We start from the raw sequence: 15,984 nt of genomic DNA, 5'->3' as shown, positions 1-15,984 counted from the left end.
TTTGCTGTCACCTCTCAGAGCTGCAGAAGCCCAAAACAAAGAGCGGCCACACACCGCTCCGCACCGCACCAATCGGACGGGCGCTGTGCAGCCCTCCTGGAGCACCACGCGCTGCCCCTGCGCTCCGGGTGATCCCGGCCCGCATCCAGCGCGGCTCCTCACGGGAGGGCCGGGGGATACGGCACGGCTGTGAGGGCGGCTCCGGGAAGGATCGGTGCGGGGCCGCGTGGGCGCTCCGCCATCGCTCCACCGCAACCGGGGGCGGTGGAAGGGGACACGGCCGTCGCCACCATCCACGTGCGCGTCGTGCCGGGCAGCGGCCCGGGGAGGAACGCGGGGACACGCGCTGCGTGCGCTCGGCACGAGGAGCCTCGAGGAGGCCTCCAGCGGGGCCATCCCCACGGGGCTGAAGGAGCCGCTGTGCTTTCGAGGCCCTCTCCTCCCACACTGCCGCCGCGCTCCGCCTTTGTCTCCCTGTGCTCTTCTCAGAAGTGGACGGGCACAGCTTTGCCCGCTTTACGTGCGCGGAGCCCCGAGTTGCGATCCACGGTGTGCGCGGATCCCGGGCTGCACACGGCCGAGCGCTGCCGGCTCCGTAGGGAGGCAGCAGAACACCGCCAATGGCAGCGCGGAGCCGGGAGGAGCGCGGGGAGGCTCAGAGCAGCGCTCGGCCGCCACTCACTGCGACTGCTTCTCCCGCGGGCTGCAGCGGGGCTTTTCCCCGTGCCGAGAGTGGGACGGGGACACCGAACCCGCGGGGTCGGCACCGCAGAGCTCCTTCTGCCCCGGCGGCGGTGTGCCGTGCGGGAGTTGCCCTGGAAGCCGACAGCCCCGCCGCTCCCAGCCGTGTGCTCGGGGTCCTGCAGGCGTGCGTCCCCAGAGCTGAGCACCCCGGGCAGACCCGGCTCTGTGCGGCCCTGCGGAATGTCTTTGGGTGGGGATGCGATTCGAGGGGTAGATCCGTTCTGAGGCAACGCCGGGCTGACAGTGGAGGAGCCAGAACCACCGCCGTGCCGCCTTGCCCCGGTGAACACTGAGAGAGCGCCGCAGTGAGTGCCAATTGCCACGGCCACACCGTGGCATCACTCCTGTCGGGAGATGTGGGGCAGCTCAGGGTCACAGCCCACCCCGGGGACCGAGCAGGGTCTGCGGTGCCCACGCTCAGGCCCAGCCCTTCCCCGGAGCACAGCGGACGAAGGCCGAGCGCTTCCCCGGGACAGGGAGCTGACAGGCGCTGTTTGGGGGGCTACAAATCAGAGCTGAAAGGCCCCGGCTGGACAGGCTGTCTGGGAACTCGTAACCTGAGCCCCAGGAAAAAAGGACTCAGGAAAGCGCTTTCAGCAATCATATTCATCATCTTCAGCCTGGCTCATTAGGCTCACCCAGCCCAGCTCCGCCACCGCCAACGCCTCCCGCGCGCAGATAGAGCCGCCGGCTCAGACAAATAAATGCTTCCAGCTTCCCGCTGGATGCAGCGGGTCAGGGAGCATCTGATGCCAATTACCTGGTCTAGGCTTCTCTCCCCGGCCCTCGCACCCGGCTCTCCCTGTGACCGTGGGTGCCGGCCCTGCGTGGCCCCATCGCCCTCTGCTTCTCATGGGGCAGCCACGGGGGAGTTTGGGGCTCCTGTCCCTCACAGGAGGAGCGGCCCTGTGCCATCCATACCGAAGGGGCCCTCCCTGCCAGAAATGGGACCGGCACAGCCATGCGGCCTCAGTGAGCGTGGCTGTGAAACGGGCACAGCTGTGCTCACACGGTGGCTCTTCAGGGGCACCGTACGCTTCCCCCGCTGCAGGAGGGATGTCCCTAATTGCCCCAAAGGTCGGTGTCCCCGCACTGAGGCCACGTGTCAGGGGGAGCCCGGGCAGGACGCAGTCACTCAGCATCAACGCTGGGGGCCAGGAAATTGCAGCGGACACGAACCTAAATACACCGTGTGTCACCCCCAGGTAATCAGGGCTCGGGCAGATTCCGGCTGACAGCTTAAATGCTTTAATTCTTCGGACGCTCCGTTTCAAGGGGGTCCCATGTGCCACGAGCTTCTCCCTTCGAGCTGAAGGTTTGTCTGTAATTGGAGGCATGTTCCGTTCCCCTGAAAATAGCCAGGTCCCCGCTGGAGGAGGGGGCTGCGGGAAGGCAGCAATTTCCCTTATGGAATTATTTACCTGATTAGAGAGTTTATTTTATCAAAATTGCTTCAGAATGGGGCCACTCAGTGTGTCCAGCACAGGGAGCTCCCTGGTGGGGCCGGCGGCCTGGAGACAGGTAATTTGTGTGCTTAATGGGACTAATCCGCCAGCAATTACACCAATAGATTTCACGGCTGCAAAGTGCTCTGTTCCCATCAATTAAAAATCTGTTAAGAAGATTAGCACAAAAAGGTATCAAAAGAAACCCAAGAGCTTCTTTCCTCGCCGGCCCCCGAACGCGTGTGTGGGAGTGCTGCATTGCTCACGGGAGCTCCGGGATTATTCCTTCGAGGTGAGAGCTCCGCAGCCAAAGGACCCACTGACAGTTTTCCTGACTTTCCTACCAAGAGATCCTTTATGCTTAATTACAGTTTGTTTCAATTAGCCCTGATTGTTAGCATGGAGTGCGGGCTTAAATATATTTCAAAGGCATTGTTCTGTGCCGGGTGGGGGGCAGTGGGGCTGCCCAGACAGCACATGCCCAGGACAGGTGTCCCGTGTGGGGCTGCCCGTGGGGCCGGGCACCTTCCGGCCGTGCTGACCCCATTGGAACATGGACTGGCCACCAAGTCCTGGGCTGCAGTGTGTGTCCCCGGCATGCCCTGTGCCCGTGTCCCCACCGTGTCCTGTTCCCACCGGAGCTGTTCCGGGCAGCGCCCGCTGCACCGCTGTCAGCATCACTGCAGCCCATCGCTCCCATCGCTGCCCACAGCCGGACCTGCAGCAGAACAAAAGCTCATTCGCAGCAGCTGAAGGTGCCATTTTCACGGCTTGGCTGAGCAAGGAAGGATTTTTTTGATCTCTTAAAATCCCGAATATTATCTGACAGTTTATCTTGTTTCTCGCATCCGTGTCTTTGCAGCAACGCCAGCTCATTTACATGTGTATTGCGCCTGCCTCCACGGGTGCTGAGGTCAATTGAAACTCAAGAAAAGAGGAGAAATTTATGCAAAACTGTTGATTGCATTTGTATGTAATGAAATCATCCAATATTCATCTGACTATAGACTCTAATCTGAAAGGAGAAGTGAAGGACATAAGAGTCACTGGAAAGCAATAATGAGCTTCTGTAGTGATTAAAAAAGCACTTGAGCTTTCTGAAAATCCAGCCAGAAATCGTGTCTAATCAACACGGAATATAGGAGGCAGAGATTACATTGATACATTTTGCAAAGCTCACTGCTGAAAATGTATGCGAGCTGTAAACTCTGACATGCCATCCATGCTCTGTTTTATACAAATCCGGGAGGCACACAATCAGAGCCCGGGCTCATCCCTGGCACAAAGCAATCTCGGTGTCTCTGCTCGATGACTCACAAGGAGCGCAATCACATCTATTTTGAAGAGCAGTGTTGTTTTTTAACTGTGTCGAGAGCTTCCAGCTTCCTCCGAGTTCTTCCTGCCGCTCTCCCACTCCGGTTCCCCTCCGCAGCTCTCAGCCATGCTGGTTGCAGGAGCTCGCCCTGCTCCCCCGGCACCGCAATGGCACCTGAGGGCGGCTGCTGGGCCACACGATGGGGTGAGACCCCCGAGAGCCCCACAGAGCCCAGCGGGCAGGAAGAGGGAGACCTGATGTGTGGCACTTAGCTCCCAGCGCCCAGCTCCAGGAGTCTGGCCACAGCCCTCCTCGTGTCCCACCACCCCGCGAGCCCCCGGGATGCTTCCTGACACTGCACCCACTCCATTCGGTGGCCAAAGCAGCGTCACTGAAATCAGAGCTGCGTCACAGCCGTGTTTTCTAGCTGTGGTCTCTTTTCCTCCTGGGTTGTTCAGCACAGCTGGAGCTCCTTCTCCACCCTCCAATAGCATCAGCTGCAGCTTATCAACTCTGGGTGCAGCCCAGGCTTCATCTAACTGAGGGGCTTCCTGCTGATGCTGCTGGGGGAAGTGTTTGCCTTTTATTTCCACTTTCCTCTGCTGCTGTGGTTGGATCAGGGCTGGCAGCCTGCAGGCCCTGTGGAGCAGCAGCAGAGCAGGTTCAGCAGGAGTACTCGGAGCTGCTGCTGTGAGCCAACTCATGTGGGCACAGTAAGTGCTGCGTCCCTTCTCCTGGGTGCTGGCTGCCTGCGCTGTGGCTGATGTGTGCCAAGTTGCACACTGCTATGTGTGGTTGGTGCTGTGGTGGTCCTGTGTGTGGAAGGTGCCAGGGCTGCAGCTGCTGCTTTTGTCCCTGTCGTGCTCTACAAGGGCAGGTGTGGCAGCTGAGTGCTGCTCCCTTGGTGCTGGGGGCAAGGACAGCTAGTGGGTGACGTGGGAGCTGTGTCCCCTGTCCTGTGTAGATACTTGAGGAATCCCTCCTTGCAATGAGAAGCCTCTGTGGTGCCCTCCAGGTGTACCCTGTACAGGTACAGGGAAACCCTTCAGCCCTTGGCTGCTGCTGGGATGCAGAGGCTGCAATAACAGTGAAAAAGCCAAGTTGATAAATGTCAAAAGAAATACAGTAATCAGCTGAAAGCAATTTACTGAGCCATGTAACCGCCCTGGGCTCGCCATTTTCCTTTATTCATTTATCATGGTAAGTGCTTTGGCCAAAATACACAAAGCAGAGAAATTGTTGACATGTGGGGCCCTAGCAGAGCAAATCCTTCATCGTTGTCCCCCTCCCCACTGCACACAAACTAACTTTTTGGGAGTTGTTTATTTAAGGACTGCAGAGCACTTGGTGCTCTTTGAACCCAACTGCTCTGGGAGAGGGGCTGTGCTGCTGGCCACCACCTTCACTGCCTCTTGCTGTTGCCTGAAGCCATTTGCTGCTGTTGGGAAGTACCTGCTGGTAACCAAGGGCTGAGGTACGTGCTCAGAACCCCATTCTGCTTCTCCCTCCGTTCCCCTGGAGTGTGCCACCAGTAGCACACGTGGGCAAATGATGGCTTTGCAAAGCTCCCAGGCTGACTTGGACTTTATTGAGCAAGAACAAATGACAAGGATCGCACCAGGACAGTGTTGGGTTTCTCCTCCATGCTGTGCTTTCTTCTACCAGCATAGGCTGAGAGCTGTTAGAAAGAACAGAGCTGGGCCGCACAGTGGGCTGCAGCCTGCCAGGGGTCAGACATCAAGAAATGGACTGGTGAGGCGGCCACGCGTTTGGAGGCTTGAGCTTCAACTCTTGCTGAACTGCTACCTGAGGCAGAGGGCAGTGTTACCTCCTAGGTCACAGCTTCTGCTGTGGGAATCCTTTCAGTAGCCTCCAATTGTCCTTAATGTTTTATTTTTAACCTTACTTCACCCAATTCTGTTGACACTTAAATGAAGAACAGCAGAGACTTCCCCCCCCCCCCCCCCCCCCCCCCCCTCCCTCTAGTACAATCCGGGATTGGAAATCCCAGCAGCCAGGGGATCCCAGTGCCCAGGTCTGGGAGAGCCACCCCTGCCCATCACCTGAGGGTGCCTGGCTGCAGGCTGGGATGGCAGCGGGTACGGGGCAGTCTGTTCTTGCTGGAAGGGGAGTGTGTCCACATGGGTGGTGTTTATCCAAGCAGCTCCTTGGTCTTCGCTGCCAGCAGCTTGTCCATCTCTGCTGCAGCACTGTCTGCCATTTGCTGGATCTGCAGCGACACAGCACAAGTCTGAGTCTTCCATTTTCCTTATGCAAGAAATTTCACATACAAAGAACTAAGCAGGGCTTCAGTGATTAGGTACTTTGCTAACAAGGGACGGATATAGCAAGCACGTGAACAGTACCATAATGTGCATTTGTGTATTTGGGTGAGCGATGGGTGCACGTGCAGACTGAGGTTGGAGCCTTTGGGGCTGCTTCCCCAGGGAAGCTTCCTCTGGGGCACTGCTTCCCCCACATCTGATTAAGATGCACTCCGTTCTCAGGTATAGGAGCACATGACCTTTCCTCATGCTGAAAAATCTGGATGCAGGTGAAAGTTAGATGTGAGACATTACCTCTACAACTGCAGAAAACCATCTGCCTGCTGTGGGACAACCACCTCCCAGCAGGATTTGGTTACGATAGCACGGCCATTTTTCCTGATTGCAGAAATGCTCTCTGTGACAAAGTATGTTTTTGTGAGCACACAGAGAACAGTTCTGAAGCGTTTGCAAGGCACCTGACTTCAGCTGATAATAAACAAACAGCCAAAAAGTCACAGCCTGCTTCGGAGGCATCAGTTCAGCTGGACACTTAGCTTGTGCCTGAGTTTATGCCCAAGTAATTGACTTCAGTGACATCTGCTCTTAGGGGATTAGGCATGTGCTTAACTATTTTCCTGAATCAGAGCCAAAAACTCCTAATGGAGAGAATCTTGCTAGCCCTTTCATTAACAACAAACTGGAGCAATCCTCATTAGCACCAGCTGTTTAGTGATGTCCAGGCTCTGTGTAAGTGGTGGTACAGTGATGGGTGTGGGCAGCTTTGCTCCCCGTCAGCTGGGTTGTGTAACGATCCCCTGCACTACGAAAGCTTTTGAGGAAAACTCTGTTTTCCTGTTTCTGTTTACAGTTGTTCATACCATAAATTTGGCTTTGGGATTTAAGCCCCAAGTCTCACAAAGGAATAGCAAACATAGCAGCTGCTGCCTACTCCAAAAGTCAGCCTGGAGTCACCTCACTTCTCAGTGCTGGAGTTCTGTCACGTGTGGGAAAAATTTTCTTCTTCATGCTGCTGAGCCAACAACTGCCATATGCTGCAAGGAAGAAACTTACCTGCTTTTCTAGCAGCCAAATGGTGTCCTCAGACACTTTGCTCTTGAACTTCTTCACCTGGTTGACGCTTTTGCTTCGCACCTTTCTCAAGGCTTCTTTGGATTTGTTGGTGGACTGCTTGGCGAGCTTGGCCAGGCTCTCCCTGTGCTCTCTGGTTACTCTATTAGTGAGGAGGAGAGAAGAAAAAGAACAACATAACGTATAGCACAGCCAGACTGATTTCCTGCGGCGGGCAAGCCTCCACACAGCACCCCATGGGCTCTGTGACCGCTCACAGAGGGCTCCCATCCCTCTTCAGTCCCTCGAGCAACTCAGCTGCCTCTGTGCAGCGTCTGCCACGGCAACACGGCCCTGCACTGATGGTCTCCAGCCTCGAATGGAAAGTTCCTACTGCAGCCCTGAGCTGAAGGGCTTGGACTGAACACACTTGTTTCGTGGTTGTCACTGCTGTGCCTGTAAGTCATGCTGAAGCATTTAATGTCTTTCTTCTGCTGCCAAAGCATCTGGGGAAGGAGGGAAAATCCAGCTCCACGCCCGGGATGCAGAGCTGAGAAGTGCAGCTTTCCTGCAAAGCTGAGGGAAGCTCTGTCCATCCCTGACCCTCAGCGCGGTCTCTGCAACTGCCAGAGGTTGAATTCTGTACCTGGAAGCCACGGAACTCCTATTTCACTCGACCTTACCATGACCAGGCCTTTCCACTGACTCACCTGGATCACCCTGTGTGACAAGGCAGCACCACCAACAGCTCTGCAGTGAGCAGCTCATACAGAAGGCAGAGAGAACACTGGCTGCAGCTCGCCCCATGCGGTGCCACTGCTGCGCTGCTGGGAGCAAATTCCCAACTTTTCATCCCAAACGGAGACCACAGTGCAGCGGGAGCCTGAACGCAACACAGGATGAGCTGACATGTCGTCTCAGCTCCAGTAATGCTCCAGCACCGCCAGCCGACTGCTGTCAACAACTGTTGGTGCTCAACAATAATATTTTAACTATTTCTGTGGCTGTTGCAGTTGCCACATTACCCTGAGAATGCAAAACGCAGCACACTTGTTGGCAAGCGAGCACCCGGCTGCTCACAGAAGATACTGCAAAATAAACATTTCATATGGGATACTTAGAAATTGGCTGCAATGGCCTGAGTGAGTGGAACACCAAGGCCAAGCTCCTTCCTGCAGAGTGCTGAGGAAGCGCGGGGTGAGGGCTCCCCAGCAGTGCTCAGTGCGGGCTGTGGGAGCTGTGCCTCACATGGCAACCCCTCGGTGCCCTCCTGCAGCAGATGTTTGCAGAGGCACTGACTGTTCCTGAGCACCACCAGTTATTTCTACCTCAAGGTAAAAGGGAGTCAGCTTTCCAGAGCTGACAGGAATTTCGCATCCCTAGGAGAGCTGAGAGGCCCAGAGCAGAGACCCGGTGCAGCCCCTGCAGGGGACGCGTTGGGGACAGCATCCGGCGCTGCTGAGGGGCCACTGCTCAGTGCAGGCTGCAGCCGGGACCTGGATGTCTGATTGGAAGTGAGCGAGGTTACTCATGGTTTCCTGTGCATCCCAACATCGATGCCTTTAGGGCTTCTCTTTTTCAGAATCCCAAGCCAGAGGTCCTGCGGCACGGCTCACAGAGGTCCGCAGGAGGTCAGATTCTCAGGCAGCGTTTTGGGAGGGGGCAGGGAAAGAGATCCCTGTCTGCTGAGCTGGGAGGAGGGAGCTGCTGGGTGGTGAGGAGAGCTGCTCTGCTGGGGCTGAGTGCAGCTCGCCTTCACCTCCCTGCTTATGTTCAGCTCTGGTGGATTGCGCTGAGGGTATCGCTCGCCTGCTTGGGGCTGCCGAGCCTTTAAGGAAATGTTTTTGTTTATGCAGGGCTGCCAGATTTCCTATGCTTCTTGGCACGGGGTCACAGCTTTCATGCCTCCTTGTCTGTCTTTATTAACACCAATTCCTTTTTGTCACTGCACAGCACCACAGAGTTTCTCAGTGGGTTTTACGTTCCATCCAGACCGTATGTAAGTTCTCAGCAATGCTACCAACAGTGCCAGAAATGGACACTTCTCCAGTCCAATGCTGTTTCTGGTTAAGGAATCCATCAACGCAAGCCAGGCCCTTGGTTTCTAAGCACCGTTGCTTAATCCTACCTCCAGATCTGGGACTTGGAGCTGTCTTGAAATGTGTTTGCTTTTCTGTCTAGTAACTGCTGCAGCTGCCCCCCTCTTTAGAGTCAAAGTGTGAAACAGACACGGGGAAGGGCTGCCCGCCCCCAGCAGGGATGAGGATGAGGCCCCAGGACCATTGCTGCCTCTGCAGGTACAGAGCAGTGGGCTCAAACCCTGCCGTGTGCCCGGGGCCATCCTGCTGTGCCACACACAGCACAGCCCGCTGAGCACACAGCGGTGCATGCAGAGCCGTGCACTGCCCCACGGTAACATCTCCTCTTTTTCTGCCCCAGCCAGCAACTGGTGGTTGAAGCACTGCGCTGCCTGGATGCTCCTTTCCCAGCACACGGCATGAGCACACCCGCAGTGAAAACAATGCAGGCCACATCTGATCTCCAACACAACGCGTTTTTGTGGGTAAGAATAATTTCTGTATCTCAAATGCTAGGAATTTCCTGCGAACGAGAGGGATCAGTTAAAGGAAAGTAGGCTTAACTAGATACTCTGCATGCCTAATTGCAGATAAACATAGGGTGCAAAATATATTATTCAACGAGAAGTGTGAAAGAGACTTATTATGATGAGTGATCTGGAGCAACGCAGCTCAGCTTTGTGCTTTTTTTCTCTAAATGGAATTTCTCGAGTCCTTTCTCCTCACCGTAGGTATCTTTGCATATTTCTTAAAGGGCAAAGGAAGAAAAAAGCTCACAATGAGTCATTAAACTTTCAAATGAGTCATCTGGCTTTCAGTAAAACATGTGTAAAAATATTACTAATTTACAAACAATATCCAGTGTAACACAATGGGTCCAAAAAAGATGGATCTAAAAATGAGGCAATACCATAAAAGACACAAGGTCAGGTCAAACTCGGCCACGAGATCGACCAATACAAGTGTTCCCATGGCTGCTTTTCTTTTCTTTTTTTTTTCTTTTTAAACCCCCAGAGAATACTTTTTTTACAAACAAATATTGCCTATGCAGTGCAAGCAACACAAACAGGCGAATGCCTGTGGGAGCAGAGGGGATCCTAGCAGGAAGCAGAAGTAAACACCAACACAACCCGTGTGTCTGTAAAACCACTGCATGTTTTAACTGCAATGCAAAACCTAAACTAATGGAATAAATACTGACAAGCAAACATTTTTAAATGTTCAGTTGAAATGATCTCAAGCACCGATGTGTGTAGGGCAGAATACGATGCGTGGGTGTCCACCTGGTAAGTCCAACTAAAAAGTGGTTTTAATGAGCAGGGGAAGATTATTTAGGTTTGATTTCACTTCTAATGTGCTTTCCCTCCTGAAAAATTCCATTTCTGCAGGAGCACTGGTCACTCTTGTCTCTCAGTTTCTGATTTGTTTGCTTATTCTGCACACCTGCCTTCATTTTAGTGATTTCACTGCATCTGTCCTGAATTTTTTGTGATCGTGTTTAGAGATTGGAGAAAATGAAACACTTTAGAAAAATCAGAAAAGCAATTTGGGGATGCGAAGGGTTCTCTCTTCCTGAACTTGGGCATTTTTCTCCCCTTTGCATTAGAAGGTTTTAAAGATAGAAACTGTTCGTCTTGTCTGTAATGGACGAAACCCTGAGCAATTCTGTTGTCCTACTGGAGAGGAGCCCATGAGGGGCAGACCTGCTGGGCATGTTGTACAAACTGCAAATGAATTGGATGTGGGGCTCCGGGGTGCCAGCTGCCAGGGGAATGGGACCGAGAGCAGCAACAGTTCCGCTGCAGAGGAATGGCAGCTCATGAGACAGATCTCTCTTGGGAAAGGAAGGTCTGCTTTTGATCTGCAACGCCATAAAAGAAAGTGACAAAATGTACATATTTGTTGGAAAAACAGTATTTTTTTTTTTTTTAAGATTGGGATTTGTAGTTTCGGAGTTTCCTCCCCTGCAATTCATATTCAAGAATGACCCAAGTGCCCATTAACAATCAAACCACTGCGCAGCAACCCGGGAGCCTCAGCAATTATGAAGATAATGGTGCCCTCCTCCTCTGCCTCCTCTCCTGAGGGATGGGGGAAGGGCAGAGAGCACAGGGGAAACAGAAAATCAGCAAATAGCATGATAATGTCATTGCCTTTACCGACAGCAACAGAAAGCTGCAATTAGACTTCTTTGATCAAAATGCTAGATAAAAATCAAGAGAATTTTCTAAAGTAGATCTAAAGCATGAGGAATAACTCAGTTCATCTTTAAAAGTCACCTCTGTGCAACGCAGTGCCTGGGATCCGTGTGCACACAGTGCACGAAGCCCTTCATGGCACTTGTCCACAGTTCCCCAAGGTCAGATCACTCCCGTGGTGGCCTCACACCTCTGTATCTGCTTAGGGTGTTTTGAGGGCTCTGTCACTGCCAGTACTGAGCACCCACAGGAATAATGGATTTACCTTGCACCACCCAAACGTGCTCAGAGCAGGGCTGCTGCCTCTGTCTGCATGCCAGCACGCTGCATGACGCGGTATGAGCAGAGGTGTTGGGCACAGAGCTGCTCCAGGGAGCTGGCTCCATGTGAGGCTCAGCCCCATTGCATTATCGTGCATAATGATGAACTCAGGGAACCATGGATAGATACTCACTTAGGAACTGGCACCCGAATTAGTGTCCCATCCACTTCTGGGTTCAGGTTCATTCCGCTCTCCCTTATAGCCTTCATAGCTGCAGCTGTGCTCTGTAAAACAGATCAAAAGGTAAAAAGAATTAGGAAATAATCATTCCCATATGCCAGAACTCTGTCAATAGTTGGCAATCCATCTCCACAGAACATGGAAACATTTACTTCTGTTACCAGTAAGATCAGGAAGTTACATTGGTGTGGAGAGCTTTGATCAAACTGAATGGGAAACTATGGCTGCACTCAGTGTCGGGGTAGCGAGGGTACCAAGGGGGGAGAGGGGAAGGGGAAGCAACAACAGAAGAAAACTGTTTTGCTTCTTTGAAACTATTTGAATGGTTTGAGGCAATGCAGAGTGAAACCACAATAAATTCCCAAGGCATGGCCTGACTGTGGCAAAGGAGATGAAAGATTCGCAGCATTTAAAAATTCCAGTTGAATGTTTTCCACTAGAAATCACACAGTACCCATTTAGAAATGTTAACTAACTTAACCACTTCAGCACTACAACGTAATCACATTACATCACAGCAGTAGCAGTTGGCTGAGAAGCAGAGCCTGTGCCCAGCTCTGTGTTTATTTTACAGCTATTACTTAGGATTAACTTTTCAAAACTCCATCACGGCTGGCTGATGCTGCTCAGCTTGAAAGGTGAGGTGTGCAGGTTTGCCTGCTAATTGCAAAGTGATTAAAATGCTTCCCCCCTAGTCTCAGAGCACTGCTGTACCTTCACGGTGTCAGATGTTATGGTTAAATAACAGTTCTGCTGAGAACTCCAACAGTGCTCTGCCAGTTTGTTTCATTCTCTGACGCTGACAATAACAAGACTGGGCTGGTCTGCATTCCTTTGGCACTGGCATGGTATTTCCTACAAGGAGCATTGCTAGTTCTGATGTTCTTTCCTATTGTTAACTTGAGCTCCAGGCTACTGCAGTAGATCACACTTATGAAGCTCAGCTTTTATCAACTGAAGCACAAACTAAAGCTCTGCCAATGTTTTGTGAGATACAACTGTCCCACTCGGAAACAAAAGGAGCAGAGAAAATGTGACAAAGGTGATTTCAGTGTGTTAGGACTGGCAGTGTGTTATTCTGTGCACAGAACTTGCTCTGTAGGAAGAAAATGCTCAGTAAAAGCTTTATTGTAAATCCTCTTCTTTAATTTTCTATCCTAGACTCTTCAGGGATTGGTATTTGCTTTTCAATGTTAGGAAGTATTGATGATATGCTGTAAGTAATGATATCAAGTAAAAGTGAGTGTAGTGTTATCAAGGAGTTCAATCTGCCCATGAAACAATTATGGTATAAACAATTGCACTGAGAGAAATAGCTCCAGTTCAGGTGAAAAACGATCCTTTGGCTTGGGAAGCAAACACAGGCAATACATGGGCAATCTGACTCTGCTTCTTGTGTACCCACTTCTCAGCCCACCCTCCTGCCTGGATGCGGGCAAAGTCATGGTATGGCTTTTCCAGCTCTCTCAGTTGTGGTACTTGGTGTACTCACTGATGAGGGGCCTTCATTCTTCCAAGTTACACGTGCCGGGTACACTTTAGGAAACTCTTAGGCATCAAGTGCCTTACGCTGACCTCCTCTGAGACTCTGCCAACTTACCTGGGGAAAGCACAAGTAGTACAGTACGCAGCAAAACACAGCTTGCATCAGACAAGGAGTGACAGTGCTGTCCGAGCTCTTAGCCTCTGTCCAGTGTGACTGCTTTTATCTACCTGTTTCTTTGCTCAGTATCAACCTGTTTGTTCCCGTGGTAAGTACCTCCCCTTGCCATGCCTCCAGTAATACATCCTTACCTCTGGAAAACTGGTCATGTTCACTACAATGAGCTGAGGGGACTTCTGTGAGATCTGCCCCAGCTGGTTCAGTGGAAACTTCCCATCTTTCGTCGTGACAATGATGTGGTCAAGGGCCCCTCGAAAGAACCAAACACATGGCAATGTCAGCATGACCCCACAGTTGGGATGATGCTGTAGTACAAATACAGTGTCTCATTTTCCCTCCGCTGTGCAAAATACAGACGTTACAGAAGAAAAAAATGATGTATTTTTTCAGCCTTCAGGTGCTGTTTGTGCATCCCTTGTAGTATTTGTAAAACATTTTAGTGTTAGGGCACAAAAACATGAAAATAAAACTTTTGTTTCTGTTACCAGAATAGGAAAACTAAACAAAGACTGTGAAGAATTAAGAGGAAATAATTATAGAATTTAAAGAAGATCAAGATGTTATTGTAAAAGTCAAGAAAACTACTGTCCTGAATTTAGCAGTGTTCCCTTAAACCCCTCTTTTTCTTTTCCAGGTCCCGAGAGGAGGTGCTATCCACTGCTTAATTTAAAGTATTCTGTTTCTCCCTGAGCTACTCTTAATCCGCTCTCTCATTTCTGCTGCCAAATGTTAACAGACCAAAAGGCACACGGGACAGGAGACACTTTATCAGTGCAGTTAAAAAAAAAAACACCTATGGCTAAAATAAATAGTTAAGAGACTGAGCTACACGTTCCAGCTCTATAAAAGACTGCAGTGCCTCTGCCAGAGCTGGAGTGGTGGATGATTCAAATTTGGTCATTGTTTAAGATTACACTTTATCCCTGAAACTTGATACTACTTAGAAATACATATGTTGGGAGTGTTATAGTAACTGTAGCTTAGTCAAACACATTCATGATCCTTCCTGAAACACACAATCACTCGGTGAATAAAGCTTGTGAAGGTCAGTAACCACAAAGATGCAAAGCAAAAAAAGTTTGTACACGTCAGACACCAGTCTGATGGCAATTTCCAAAAGGCTAATTTAATGGCAATTGGATTTTTCCTGCCCTACTGCACCATTAGCTGACAACCCGCTTCTTCATCACATCTGCAAACAGTTCAGTTAGACACTTTTGACATCTCCCACTTAGAAAAGCTATTTCCAGGAAGCTATTAACAAAAATGGATTCTTCCTGGTCAAGCTCGGGGTGAAGAGAGCCTTTAGTTAGGGATGTCAAGGTTGTAGTAATTGGGTGCCCAGTGTATAACTCAATAAAAAGAAAATCAATTTTGGAAAAAAAAGAAAAAAAACCCAAACCCTTTGTTACAGCAGCAGAGCATTGTACAAAAATGTACCAACCTTGTGAGGTTCTGACGTTGAGATTTCTGTTGAAATCTTCTTTCAGAGCTTCTACCACTGCCTGCATGTCTGTGTTGGTTTCCTCCAAATTGATAATATCCTCAACCAAGGCAGCACTGATGTTCACTTTGGCTTGTGTCTGCCCTTTACCTTTAGCTGCACATTACACATAGAATTAATTTCAGTTTCTCATAATACTCAATTATTGCATTAGAGAATAGAAAGAAGACATTGCAACTGCTGTTAGATTCAGAGTTGAGTCTAAGATAAACAGATATACTTCAGTGAGTAAATAACCAGCAATTTAGAGCACAAACCAAAATAGATGTGAAGGTCGTGCTGCGTGCACCAGCTCTAGCTGGGACTGCGATGACAGCCACACACTGCCCTGGTGCAACAGCAGCTCTCTGAGATCGGTATCTGGCATCACTTATGGGGGTTGCAAACACCACTGGATGCTGCTGCTTTACCTTTTTTGGTAGCCAGCGGCCTGGCCAGCAGCAACGGGTGGGCGCAGTGCCTGCAGCCATCCAGGAGCAGTGGTGTGCAGCGCGCCGGGGGCTGTGGCAGCTGCCTCACCACTGCGAGTGAAGAGCAATGAAGCAGGGAGTGCAGATGCCTAAAGCACCGTAATGCCATAGCCATTGGTTACCTGCAAAGGGAAGAAGTAGATGGGTCAGCGTTCTAAAAGGAAAAGGCTTCAAGCCTGAGGTGTGAGTGTCTGTGTGTGAGTGGCAGCAGTCAGCACTGCAGGGCTGGCTATCTGTGCACCAGTTAAGCAGAACTTTGATTTCTACCACTCTAGGATGGCGGCTCCAAAGCCCTCACGCTCCCCTTAATCAGAAGTATTGCTCTAAGGCTGCGTCCAGCCCCGAGTGCTGCTCCATGCTGCACATCCAGCAGAGAACCACGCCGCAGCCCTCGCCCCGGCACGTGCGCGCAAGCCCCGCCCCCTCACCACAGGCCCCGCCCCTATCACAGGCCCCGTCCCCTGCGCTCGGCCCCGCCCGGCCCCTTCTCCCGTGGACGCCCCGCCCCGCACGGTGCCCCGCAGCGGCCGGTCTGCCTCGCTGTGGTGCCGCGGTGCGCAGCGGCACAGCGTGGCCCGAGCGGAGCCGAGCCCAGCCGGGCCGGGCCGGGCCAGTCCGGGATCCGGGAGTGGCGGAACAGGAGGGCGGGTGCTCGCAGCGTTGCTCACCGTCGCGCCGAGCTGTCGTCATCAACCCGCGCCCGCTCTGTGATGTCATCAATGGGCGCCGA

General features: G+C 51.7%; 1 protein-coding gene and 1 long non-coding RNA gene across 10 annotated transcripts; one reads left to right on the top strand and one right to left on the bottom strand.

Annotated features, from left to right (window-relative positions):
- Window positions 1-4,670: 4,670 nt before the first annotated feature.
- MRRFP1 (mitochondrial ribosome recycling factor pseudogene 1) lies at window positions 4,671-15,969 on the bottom strand. Of its 9 annotated transcripts, XR_006931665.1 has the most exons (8): window positions 15,923-15,969; window positions 15,195-15,376; window positions 14,725-14,880; window positions 13,412-13,530; window positions 11,570-11,661; window positions 6,843-7,002; window positions 5,568-5,734; window positions 5,071-5,310 (listed from the first exon to the last, which is right to left on the bottom strand). XR_006931665.1 is itself a non-coding variant. In NM_001305673.2 (7 exons), exons 2-7 carry the CDS (start codon window positions 15,367-15,369, stop codon window positions 5,657-5,659), a joined length of 780 nt encoding a protein of 259 aa, NP_001292602.1. In that variant the 5' UTR covers window positions 15,370-15,376; window positions 15,923-15,942; the 3' UTR covers window positions 4,671-5,656. The 9 variants fall into 9 exon arrangements, 8 of the variants coding, with proteins under 8 accessions (NP_001292602.1, XP_040504984.1, XP_046757721.1 ...); NM_001305673.2 differs by having other exon boundaries at window positions 4,671-5,734; window positions 15,923-15,942; XM_040649050.2 differs by having other exon boundaries at window positions 5,071-5,734; window positions 15,767-15,942.
- Window positions 9,041-14,658, top strand: LOC107052228. Its single transcript, XR_005840394.2, has 3 exons — window positions 9,041-9,136; window positions 9,279-9,402; window positions 13,915-14,658. It is a non-coding gene; the product is annotated as an uncharacterized LOC107052228 (long non-coding RNA).
- Window positions 15,970-15,984: the final 15 nt, after the last annotated feature.

The sequence above is a fragment of the Gallus gallus genome, chromosome 17, assembly GCF_016699485.2.
Source record: "Gallus gallus isolate bGalGal1 chromosome 17, bGalGal1.mat.broiler.GRCg7b, whole genome shotgun sequence".
In the NCBI taxonomy this organism is placed as follows: Eukaryota; Metazoa; Chordata; class Aves; order Galliformes; family Phasianidae; genus Gallus; species Gallus gallus.
This window is presented reverse-complemented; position numbering and strand designations above follow the sequence as displayed.

Bases quoted from the DNA above. Each gene is read 5' to 3' on its own strand.
- MRRFP1 (XM_004946001.5), bottom strand. From the start codon at position 15,369: ATGGCTATGGCATTACGGTGCTTTAGGCATCTGCACTCCCTGCTTCAT. The intron at 13,531-14,724 runs GTTGGTACATTT...GGTTCTTTCGAG, and splicing joins CAACGTCAGAACCTCACAAG to GGGCCCTTGACCACATCATT. The intron at 11,662-13,411 runs GTAAGGATGTAT...TCTGTTTTACAG, and splicing joins ACATGACCAGTTTTCCAGAG to AGCACAGCTGCAGCTATGAA.